The following is an 11521-nucleotide window of genomic DNA, read 5'->3' on the forward strand; positions in this document are numbered from 1 at the left end:
CCGGAGAGGCCACAACAGTGAGAGGCCCGTGTATCGCAAAAAAAAAAAAAAAAAAAAAAAAGGAGGAGAAGGCGAAGGCCTGAAAACAGCATCTCCTTTCCACAGAGCCCATGTCACTGTATCTTAAGGGAAGGCTGAACCCTCTTGTCTCCCTGGGTTTCCCTGAGCAGCCCAGGCTCCTGCCTCACCCTCCTTGGGGGGGCACCCCTGACCTCTGCTCCGTCCACAAGTTCCAAGCCACCTTGGATTATAGGAAAGGGTTTTCATTTTACTACAACTCAGGAGTTTCCCAAAAGTCAGACACTTGGACCAATGCCACCCTCCTCCCATTCTGCCCTTTGTTATCTTTGCCTGTTTCCCACTGCAGTGTGGTGGGTCTCTGAAGAAGTTTGGAACTCAGAGTGGGAGACAGGATCCAACCAACAGAAATGCACCAGACAAATCAAGGCTCTGGGGGTAGGCTCCTTTGCATGCAGGGAAAACAGGAGCAACTTAACGCATCCGAGTCTGGACAACAGCTTAACAGGAAGGTCACTAAGTTGTACTTATTGAAATCTGTGGTGTTGCAAAACCACAGTTTTAAAGAAAATGTCTACTTTAAGCATTTGAATTTTAAAAATCAACATGGTTTTTGTAAAAAAGAAAAAAAAAGTACAATAGACCACAACAACAACTATAAAAACAATACAGAGGAGTATTTAAAGTTGAAAACTCTCTCCTCCCCTTTCCTCAATCCCACTCCTCAGCTACAGCCATTGGCATTCGTTTCTCTAAATGATTTTGCGGTGAGTCTAAGAAAGCATGACAGGGTCCTGGGAGATGCCACTTCTTGCTGGAGGTGGTTTCCCTCCCCAGGGACAAGCTCATCCTTCGACACCTGTTATTCCCTGCCCCCCAAGAGCAGGTGATTCTAACTATGTGATTGGCTCTGCTTCCCTGTGAACCAGTATAGGACCTCAGGGACCCCTGCTCACTCTCGGTTCCCTCCCTCCTTCTGCAGGGGTGAATCCAGGCAAAGACTGGCCACAGACCACCCTAGCCTTACCAGGGAGTTTGCTGTCTTCTTATCCCCCTGAGATCTCTGCTCCTCTCCAGATTTTCTCAACTCCTTCAGATGCTCCAGCTGCTTCTGAATTTGTTCCTGGAAAAAAAGAGCACTTGTCAAAGCTTGAACTTGGCTCCTGCCATCTTGGTGCCAACTCTAGATGGGAAAACTTGCTTCAGGGAACAAAGGTGAGGGTGAGGCAGCCAAGAGCACAGGGAGAGGTACCCAGGAAAGAGGAAGAATGAATCCATCACACCAAAGGAAGCAGAGCCAAGAGGCAGTGAGAAAGATTTCTAATGACCTCTTGTGAGCATATGGATTCAGCCATACCTGAAGCTAGAGTACCATAGACCTCTGAGCTACATCAACCAGTAAATCCCTCTTTGCTGGCTTGCTTTGTATTGTGTTTGCCATTTAGAGCCCAAAGATGCTGGCCAATGCACCAACTCCCAGGGTTTTGGGGGAAATGAAGCAAGCCCCAATGTGTTCAAGTGCCCAGCAGAGAAGGACCCCAATGCAGGAAGCCCTACCTTGTATTCCAGGGCGGCCTCCTCGATGGGGCGAACCCGGTGGCCTCGGTGCTCCTGACTCAGCCCACAGATGAGGCAGATGGGTTCCCCATGGTCCTCGCAGAAGAGCAGCTGGACCTGCTTCATGTGACGCTCACACTGTGGCAGGGACTTGGGGCTCCGGCTGGCCATCTGCAGGCCCTCCTGCCACTCAAGGCTTCCATGGCTCTTCCCCAGGAGCAAGTCCTGGCACCGAGGGCAGCTGGATGAGTGGCCGCGTGAGGCCTCAGGATCCCTAGAAGCAACGGAGCAGCTGCAGGAAACATGCACGCAGCTGCCACCAACCGGGTCTCCTTCCTGGGCACGGCAAAGGGGACACGTAGCCTTGTCCTGCAGCCTCCCTGGGGACACAGCAGTGGAAAAATCTCATGAGTGACAAACCCAAGATGTTACCAAGGAATGCTGCAAATCACAGCTTAGCGAGAGTCCGTGCCTGGGATACGTACATTCTCGGTTAGACTGAGGCCTCTCCCTAGCTTGTCCTTCCCTGACTTCCCTCCAGCGAGGTAGCAAAGGAGCCACTGGAACTGAGGGCTAAGGGCTAGATCTCATACCAGTCCTGAGGATTGGAATTCTTGGGCATTTATCCTAAAGAAAGGCCTTTTGCTACAAATTCTATGCCTTCCTCCTGCACTTACACTGATACAGGTGATATAAAGACAGTAAGACATTCTGACTGGTGTTTGCCACTTAACCAGCACCTAGACTGCTCATAATTTGAGTAGAGCTCCCAAGGGATGGTGACTCGCTCATTGCCAGACCCCCAGCCCCTAGCAGAATCCCTGGCATGTGGTGAGCATTTGGGAAGTGCATGTTGAATGAAGGAATTAATGGGCCACTGCTCACATCCAGATTCAGGAAGCATGAAGTGAAAGTAAAGAAGGGGACTTTACAAGGCTGAAGGGTATAGCCCACCATGATGACCTACAGCTATGACCAGCTCTGCCCCAAGACCATAGCACAGCTTCATAAAGCAGAAATGATAGGAGATACAGGAGGAATAGAAACGCACTCAATCCACGAGTCCTCTCCTGCCTCCTCCTCTCGCAGGGTCCCAGGAATTCATATCACATCTGCAAGTGAGACTGCGAGCTCCCCAGTGACCGTTTTCCCCTCCTTCCCTTGTGATAGCATTGATTGCTGTCCATATGGCTGCTCCCCGCCACCCCCCCAAAAAAACCTACATTTCTTAGCCTCCCTTGCAGTTAGATGTGCAGTTAGACTCCAGACACACCTCACTTCATTGCACTTCACTTTATTGCCCTTCACAGACTCTTCATTTTTAACAAAATGAAGGTTTGTGGCAACCCTGTGTTGTCAGATGATGGTGAACATTTTTTAGCAATAAAGTTTTTTTTTGCAATAAAGTATATTTAAATTAAGGTAGGTACTTTTTTTTAGACATAATGCTGTTGCACACTTAATATAGATGATAGCATAGTATAAACATATGCACCGGGAAACCAGAAAATTCATGTGACTTGCTTTACTGCAATATTCGCTTTATTGCAGTGGTCTGGAACCAAACCCACGACGTGCCTGTACATTCTGGCCAAGAGAAAGTAAATGGAGGCATCATGAGCGGCATCTAGAAACTTCCGAAAACGTTCCCTAAGTGATACTATTCTCCTTTGTCTCTCCATCCTGCTGCCTGGAATGAGGATGCCACCATCTGAGACCACGACCTTGAGAGCAAACTCCATAGAGCAGAAAAGCAGCAGGAGCTTGGGTTCCTGACCATGGGGTACCACATTTGTCCTGGACCACCTGTGTGTCATTTATGTGAAAGAGGAACAAACGTCTGTCTTGTTTCAGTTATGTTATTTTGGCGTTTCTGTCATTCACAACCCATCACCATCCTAATTTCTGCCTCTTTAGTAAAAGAGACCTAGGACTTTAGCCAACAGCTCCCTCCCTGCCCAGAGAGAGGTGAATAGCAGAATTGCAGCCCCATGACATACTGCCATGAGGTATTGTGAGAAGGTGATATTTGTACCCAGTCTTACTCAGATGTTCAACCTGGGGTCCATGAAGCCCTTGGGAATTCTAAAGGACTTCAGAGTGTCTAAGAACTAGCTAACTGAAATGTATGCAACATTTTATGAAAATGTGCAGATACGCATTTTTCAGGATTCAGAGCCTACATCAGATTCTCAGAGGGTGGAGAACCTCAAGGGGGACCCAGGGATCCAGTGAAATGAATACAGTGGGCATAAAAGCAGGTTTGCAGGGGGAAACCTGCAAAGGTCATCATTCCTAAGGATGCCAGGTCTTCTGGATTCTGAGGTCCTTTCTTACCTGAAGATGGAGGGACTTCTGGATTTGAAGGATCATGGAGCACACCACCTACCACCTCCTCCAAGGTCTTAGAGGTCTTTGGAGCCTCAGTTCCACTCTTCTCTGTAGGTACTGTGGACACTGGATGCTCCCAGATCTTCTTTCCAGCCAACGATACACTGGAAAGTGTATTCCTGAGTGCTCCCCCCTCCAGAGTCATGGCGTGTTCTGGATTCCTGGAGCCTTTCTCTGCAGCCACAGTAGCCCCTGTGTTCAGAGTGGCTGCTGAGCCTGGATTCTCACTTCTCATTTTCTCTTGAAGCAGAAGAGTTTCTGGGTTGAGAGGTCCTGTCTCTCCTGGAGAAATGGTAAATTCAAGACTTTTGGGTCGCTTCTTTCCTGAAGGTAAATATGCTTCAGATATCTTAAATTCTCTCCTTCCCAGGGACCCAGCAAACGACCCACTGGAAAGTCCTTGGAGCCTTCCTGCAGAGCTGGCGTTCCTGCGCAGCCTGACCCCCACATTGCTCCCCTTCTCCTCCTGTGGCTTGCTGGGAAAGGGGCTTCTCTTGGAAGACAGAGTTGTGTTCCTGGCCCCTGGCTTGCCCTGCACATCCAGGCCCTCAGAGGCTTTCTGATCTCTCCGTTTGCCCAGAGGCTTCTTCTGGGTCCCCCTTCCAGCCTCGGGCTGGATGGATGGTGGGCAGCCAGCCCCATCACCACTTTGTCGCTGCTTGTCACCTTCCAGGCCATCTGGTATCTTCAGACTCTTGGGCTTATTCTCCCCAGAGGAACCAGACATTGCTGAACTGTCTGTGTCACTTTCTTTTACCTGACACCCTGAAAAGACAGTGAGATGAAAAGGCATGAAAATTTCCGGTGCTCAGGTTCAAGGTTTGGGGGAAGGGAGAGAATACAGAATCCCTTTGGAAATTAGAGAAGTTCAGGACATTCTAGACAACAGCAGTCATTTACCATTAAATAAGAACATACTAATTATCTGCTATCTTATTTCTGAAATAGTGCTTTTCAAACTTTTTAGGCAGAAAAACTTGTTTCCAATATAAGGTCTTACATAGAATTCTTAATATATAAGTGAAAACCCTAGTTTATGGGTATACATTTGTGTGCGATTTACAGATCTACAAAACTCACTTATCAGTCAATAAAGATCGGCACAAAAAATTGAAATCGGGGTCATGAAGGACAGTTAAAACTTCAGAAACTATGGGCTTCCCTGGTGGCGCAGTGGTTGAGAATCTGCCTGCTAATGCAGGGAACACGGGTTCGAGCCCTGGTCTGGGCAGTGGTTGAGAATCTGCCTGCTAATGCAGGGAACACGGGTTCGAGCCCTGGTCTGGGAGGATCCCACATGCCGCGGAGCAACTAGGCCCGTGAGCCACAACTACTGAGCCTGCGCATCTGGAGCCTGTGCTCCGCAACAAGAGAGGCCGCGATAGTGAGAGGCCCGCGCACCGCGATGAAGAGTGGACCCCGCGTGCCACAACTAGAGAAAGCCCTCGCACAGAAATGAAGACCCAACACAGCAAAAATAAATAAATTAATAAACTCCTACCCCGAACATTAAAAAAAAAAAAACTTCAGAAACTAATTTATTTTGGGTTTTTTTTCCCCCTTTGGTTTCATGAAGTGAAGAAAATCCTAACTCACACAGATAAGTGTAAATGGTCTTTTTTTTTTTAAAGACAGCTTGCCTGGAAATTTCAGAACAATGTTTAAACAGAAATGACAGGAAGGGCTGAATTCCAAGGTCTCCATAAAAAGGAGTTCATGCATGAACTGTCACCCTGATGGCCTCCAATATTTTAAAATTTTGTTAATGACTCATTTTAATATGAATTTGTTAGTTTTGTAAGTTAAACAATTAATAAAATTTGAATCAAGTATTTGCTAACATTCTAAAGAATCCCTGAAATGTCTTCCTGGGATACAATTTGAAAAGCACTACTTTAATAAAGAAATGAAAATAACCTATAATTAGCACCTTAATTTTTGGTTTGAAAAGCCCTTATTAAAATTAAAGTTGCTTAAAACACTTTGCTATTGGCTTTCTAGGAAAAATATGTTATGAAAACTGGCTCAAGAACTGGTAAGAAACCATGAAGAGATGAATAACCAGATTTTAAAATACAAAAAATTAATTTTAAAATTCTACTCATCAGATTACACCAGACTCAGATTACAGTTTAGCTTTATCACTCTTTCAAAGAGCAGAGAATTTTTATGTTATGTAAACTCTTCTACCTCATAGAAGCACATGGAAAGCATTCCTAATGTATTCTTAAAGACTAGAAATAGAAGAAAAATTCAAACATCGAAAAATAGTTTTTTAAACTGACCACAGATTAGCCCCTCCACCCCAAATCTCCAAGAAAAAGTCTTTAAAAGCAGAAATCAGGGCTTCCCTGGTGGCGCAGTGGTTGAGAGCCCGCCTGCCGATGCAGGGGGCACGGGTTTGTGCGCCGGTCTGGGAAGATCCCACATGCCGCGGAGCGGCTGGGCCCGTGAGCCATGGCCGCTGAGCCTGCGCGTCCGGAGCCTGTGCTCCGCAACGGGAGAGGCCACAACAGTGAGAGGCCCGTGTACCGCAAAAAAAAAAAAAAAAAAAAAAAAAAAAGCAGAAATCAAATAGGCCACAGTCTTTGATCACAATGTAATAAAATCAGAAAGTTATGGCAAAAGAGTAGCAGAAGAAAGATAAGGAAGGAAAAAAGGAAAGAAAGATAAGATAAAAGGAAGGAAGAAAGGAAGAGGGAGAGAGAGAAGGAAGGAGAGAAAGACAGGAAAGGAAGGAAAAGAAAAGGAAGGAGAAAGTCCTTTTAGAATTTTAAAATATCTTTGTAACATGTGTTAGAGAAGAACTCAAAACTGAAATGAGGTGGATAACAATGAGGTTACCCATCAACCCTGTTGACAGGAGTGGTTAGTTTCTTGCTTACCCAAAGATACTCATCTGTAGGTAAGTGTTAATGACAAATGAAGTGAGGAATTCTCTAGCAACAGGCATCCAGATCCTGCCTTTCCTGATCCTGCCCCATAGTCAGAACCTCATGCTTCTGGGTTTTTTTTAAAAAAGCCATTGAGAGCCTTAGCTTTACTCCGGCTTCCAAGACCAGAGAGGGGGAAAGGACTTGCTTGGCTGAAGTCACCGGGGTTGTTGCAGACCTCGGACTCCTAACCCCCAGGTCAGGACGCACTGGTCTGAACTGGTCCCTCTTGCACCTTCCACCCCACTCTGCAAACAGCCAGCAGTCGCAGTGGGAGAGGAGGGCGTGTGGGGCCGCTTACCTGGGCCAATTGCCCTGTTGAGCTCCTCTGCCAGAAGGTGCTGGTTGATGGCCCTCAGGACCTGCAGGGTCAGCCACACAGCGTCCTCCTCCCCGTAGTGGGTGACCAGCAGAGTGGCCAGCTTCACTGGCTTGGCTGTCTGGAGTTGGCCCCGGGGAATCCGGGAGTGCTCCTTCTCCAGGCTGGTGTTCTGCAGCTTGAACTTGAACTTCTCGAAGTCATAGGGCACCAGCTCTTCCAGGGAGTACAGCAGATGGTCACTACGGGTCTTGGCCATGGCGTTGACCAGGAGAGGCTGGAGGCAACTGTCTGGCTTTTGAGGGGAGAAACAGCTGTCTGTCCTGGAGCTCAGAGGGAGACTAAGAAGCAGCTTGTGAAATAACGGAAAAGGCACAGGAAATGCTCTGTGTTTTGGTGGAAACTGAGACTAAGGCTGTGAGTGTGTCATTGAGACTAAGGCTGTGAGTGTGTCATTGTTGGTTTGTGTTCTCTTTCTTACAGATTCAGAGGCTTTTCCAGCTGGGAGGACTCAATGCCTTGTCAGACACGTGGTCGTCAGCACCCCAGCTCTCACTGACTTGGGCTGGACTGTGGAGTGGTGGATAAGTCTTTGAGGAAGGGTCTGGGATTGGATTCCAGATTCTGGATCTTTGGGCAGGCAGTCAGATGCTTCCCTCTCCCCTCCCAGGATACGGGGGTGGGAGGTGGGGGAACAGAGCCCGTGGTCCCATGCTGGAGAGAGCCATGATGAGGGTCAGCCCCTCTGGCCAACTGCTCTCCTCCAGACTCTTGGGGTTTTATTGACCCTCTGGAGCCAATGACAGGGGGATGGGGAGTAGCAAATACAGCCCTGCCAGCTCTGCCCCTCCCTGCCCAAGAAGGGCATCTCCAGGAGACAAGCCCTGGGGTCGCCCCTGTTGACGTAGTTCCAGTTGTCTGGTTCTTCCAGCAACACGAAGGCCTCGAAACGCGACGCCTGGGACCACCATCCTGATTTATTTGTCCCAGCGCTAACTCTGCCGTGGCTTCCTGGGAGCAGACTCCGGAGGGAGGGTGTCATGCATGCACGTGTACTGAACACATGTTCTAGACCAGGATGCTGGAGAAACAAGGGTGAAAAAGGCATAGGCGTTCTTAGGGCTTGCAGCCCAGTATGGGGCCCCAGCGGTGGCTCCAAAGCTAATGGAGTTTGTATGGGGGGAGCTGACTGCTTCCTCCGTTAACGGCTGTGTCTTTCTGCTACATTGATTTTTATCCTCAACTTTTTGGTTCAAAAAATTTCAAATCCACAGAAAATTTGAGAACATAGTACAATGAACACTTATATACCCTTTACCTAGGTTCAGCAGCCGTTTACATTTCATGTTTGGTGATTCTCTCTCACACATGCACACACTTTTTTGTTTTTTTGAAGCATTTCATAATAAATTGAAAACAGATATCACTTCAAATACCCTAGCTATCCTAAATAGTAAGAATGAGGATACAAGGATATTATTTTATTATTTATTTATTTAAATTTTATTTATTTATTTATTTTTGGCTGCCCCCACGCAGCTTGTCAGATCTTAATTTCCCAACCAGGAATTGAACCTGGGCCCTCTGCAGTGAAAGCGCCGAGTCCTAACCACTGGACCGCCAGGGAATTCCCAAGGATATTATTTTAAATAATCACAGTAGTATTATCACACTCAGGAAATTTAATGTTGTTACAATACTACAAGCTTTCCATAATCAAATTCCCCAATTGTCCTGATAATGTCTTTGATAGCTTTTTTTTGGTCCCAATCCAGGATCCAGAGATCCTGCATTGCCTTTAGTTGCCATATCTCTGTAGTCTCCTTTTATCTAGAACACTTTCACATTCCCCTCACCTTTTAGAATTCTTTCAAGACATTAATGTTTTTGAGGGCTTCCCTGGTGGCGCAGTGGTTAAGAATCCTCCTGCCAATGCAGGGGACACGGGTTCGAGCCCTGGCCCGGGAAAATCCCACATACCGCGGAGCAACTAAGCCCTTGCGCTAGAGCCCTTGAGCCACAACTACTGAAGCCCGGGCGCCTAGAGCCCCGTACTCCATAGCAAGAGAAGCCCGCGCACCTCGACGAAGAGTAGCCCCCTGCTCGCTGCAACTAGAGAAAGCGCGCGCGCAGCAACGAAGACCCAACGCGGCCAAAAATAAATAAATATAAAAAATAAAGTGGGGACAGTGGGTGAGGTCTCAGACCTGGAGGCTTGCTTCGTCAAGCCCTCTTATTTAAAAAAAAAAAAAAAAGACAATGTTTTTGAAAAATCCATTCCAAGCACAGTGTCCCTCAGTGTAGATTTGTGTGATTGTTTCCTCATTATTAGACTGAGGGTCCATCCACGCCTCCTTGAGATCTCTCCATTGTAAAAGGCCATTTTTTTCTTTGTAATTAATATGGAACCTCGGTGTGTGGAAAGGTCTCGCTCCTCACAATCTTTCACCCCATGATGTTAGCCTTCATTGATGATCCTTTCCTAAATCAGTTGCTAGAGTGGTGGTTGCAAAATGGTGGTATTTCTATCACTTAGTTGGCATCATTTGCATATCCTGGTTTAAACTTTGTGTCTTCCTCATGAAATGTTTGGCTTACAGATGTTTTGTTGGTAATACAATTACCCTTCAACGATGCTTACTCTGTGCTTTTTTTTTTTAAACTCTGTGCTTTATATCCATTATTCCCTAAAATCTCTGCAGTATCCCTTCAGTGCAGGATTCATCATCTCCATTTACAGCCGGGATTAGTGGCTTAGAGACTTGCCCAGAGCCAGGGTTCAAACTCACTCTATTAACCACTTTGCAGTATTGTCTCCCTGCATGATGGTACTTTGTTATTTTACTATTCATCACTAACCGTAGATGTCACCTTTTCAGCGACCAACGAGGCTCAAAATGGGCCATGCTGACCATTCCCCACAGGTCAGTGACAGCATTCTGATGCCTGGCTGAACAAACAGCCCCTCTGTATGACCAACCTGGGATCAAGGCTTCCATGAGTTCTGGTTGGTTGAATTTATTTTATTGTCCGATTGGCCCATGGGCTTTATATCTTACAGAGTATTCAGTGTTTGGGGTTTAACAGCTGACAGCATCCAGTTTTCTGGATCCTGGTGAGAAAATAATACCCAAACCCAACAACTTCCCTTAAAAATGAATGAACCCAAATGCACCTTTATGGTGCAAATGTCAGATGTGTGAAATTCTCAGGTTGGGCCATAAGGGTTTTAACTGGGGTTTCTCTGGGACCAGGACCTGTACAAGATTCCGGAAGGCAGTCTCCCACTGCTGAGACAGAAATGATGAAATCGTGCAATGCCACAAAGCATCCTTTGTGTTCCTGGGATCTCTGACGCCGTCTTGTCTGGCCAGGAAACTCCTAAGCTAAGACTAAGGCAGCTACGACAGAATCTGGTAGGAAGTGGGGCTTTCCAGTCTACAGCAGGATATTTTGCAATTTCAGTGACACTTTTTGCAACAGGGGCAATTCTGAAGCAGGGACTTCTTGAAAGGCAGTGTTTTGTTGCCACTGAGGCCTTTCTAGGTCAAGAGAGGTTCACAAAGCTTCCATTTTTTGAGGTTCCAGTGATTTAAAATGAAGAAATGTGAAAATAGGATTATAGTCCTTGGGATGCATTTTAAATGTTTGATTTAACAAGTAAAATGGATTGTTGATGAACTCTTCTTTCTTGTACCTCTGTGACTATACCTCTGTAACCTTCAAAGCAGGTATCAGTCCTGTACCTCTGTGCCTTTATTTGGGGACATGACAAATCTAAAACCAATGCAACTGCTGCAACGGGCCCAACTTTTGCGCTCCTCCTAAGTGATGCACAGCTCAGACACCCGGATCTTTTCTCCATTCCTGGTCATCAGGGGTATCACTTTCTACCACATTCATTTTTGTATCATTTTGGGATTTTAAAATCAATATGTATTTTATAATAAAAAAGATAGTTTTTAAAAAGTATTTTATAATTAGCTTAGCTTCAAAGCTGATTTCAGTCCTGTCCTCGCAACCATCATGATAAAGGAGGTTTACTGTATTTGAATATAATACATATCTCTTATTAAGAGAATGGAAAGACCTGTTGAGAAGATCGTGGAAGAGTTCCTGTGTTAACCTGGAACTGAAAATAATGGATCCCACTGTGACCCAAACTCTCCCTCACCCACCAGTATATTGAATTTTAAGGGAGAAATCTGAGACTTTGAGAGGCTAACCATTCAAGTTCAAAGTGAATTTCCAGGCAATGAACTTCCCTCTGAGAAACATACTGTAACTGTGGTCTCTGAGGGTG

At 46.3% G+C, this 11521-nt stretch overlaps 1 protein-coding gene across 1 annotated transcript in view; it reads right to left on the reverse strand.

The window, feature by feature from the left end:
• Positions 1 to 7644, reverse strand: part of MEFV (MEFV innate immunity regulator, pyrin) — a 13960-nt gene extending 6316 nt beyond the window's left edge. Inside the window, 4 exon segments of the mRNA XM_028499444.2 lie at positions 1046 to 1141; positions 1576 to 1958; positions 4108 to 4731; positions 7201 to 7644. Of these exon segments, the coding sequence (XP_028355245.1) occupies positions 1046 to 1141; positions 1576 to 1958; positions 4108 to 4731; positions 7201 to 7477 (1380 nt within the window). The 5' untranslated portion in view covers positions 7478 to 7644.
• Between the last annotated feature and the right edge of the window lie 3877 nt (positions 7645 to 11521).

Source organism: Physeter macrocephalus, chromosome 14, assembly GCF_002837175.3.
Source record: "Physeter macrocephalus isolate SW-GA chromosome 14, ASM283717v5, whole genome shotgun sequence".
Lineage (NCBI taxonomy): Eukaryota > Metazoa > Chordata > Mammalia > Artiodactyla > Physeteridae > Physeter > Physeter macrocephalus.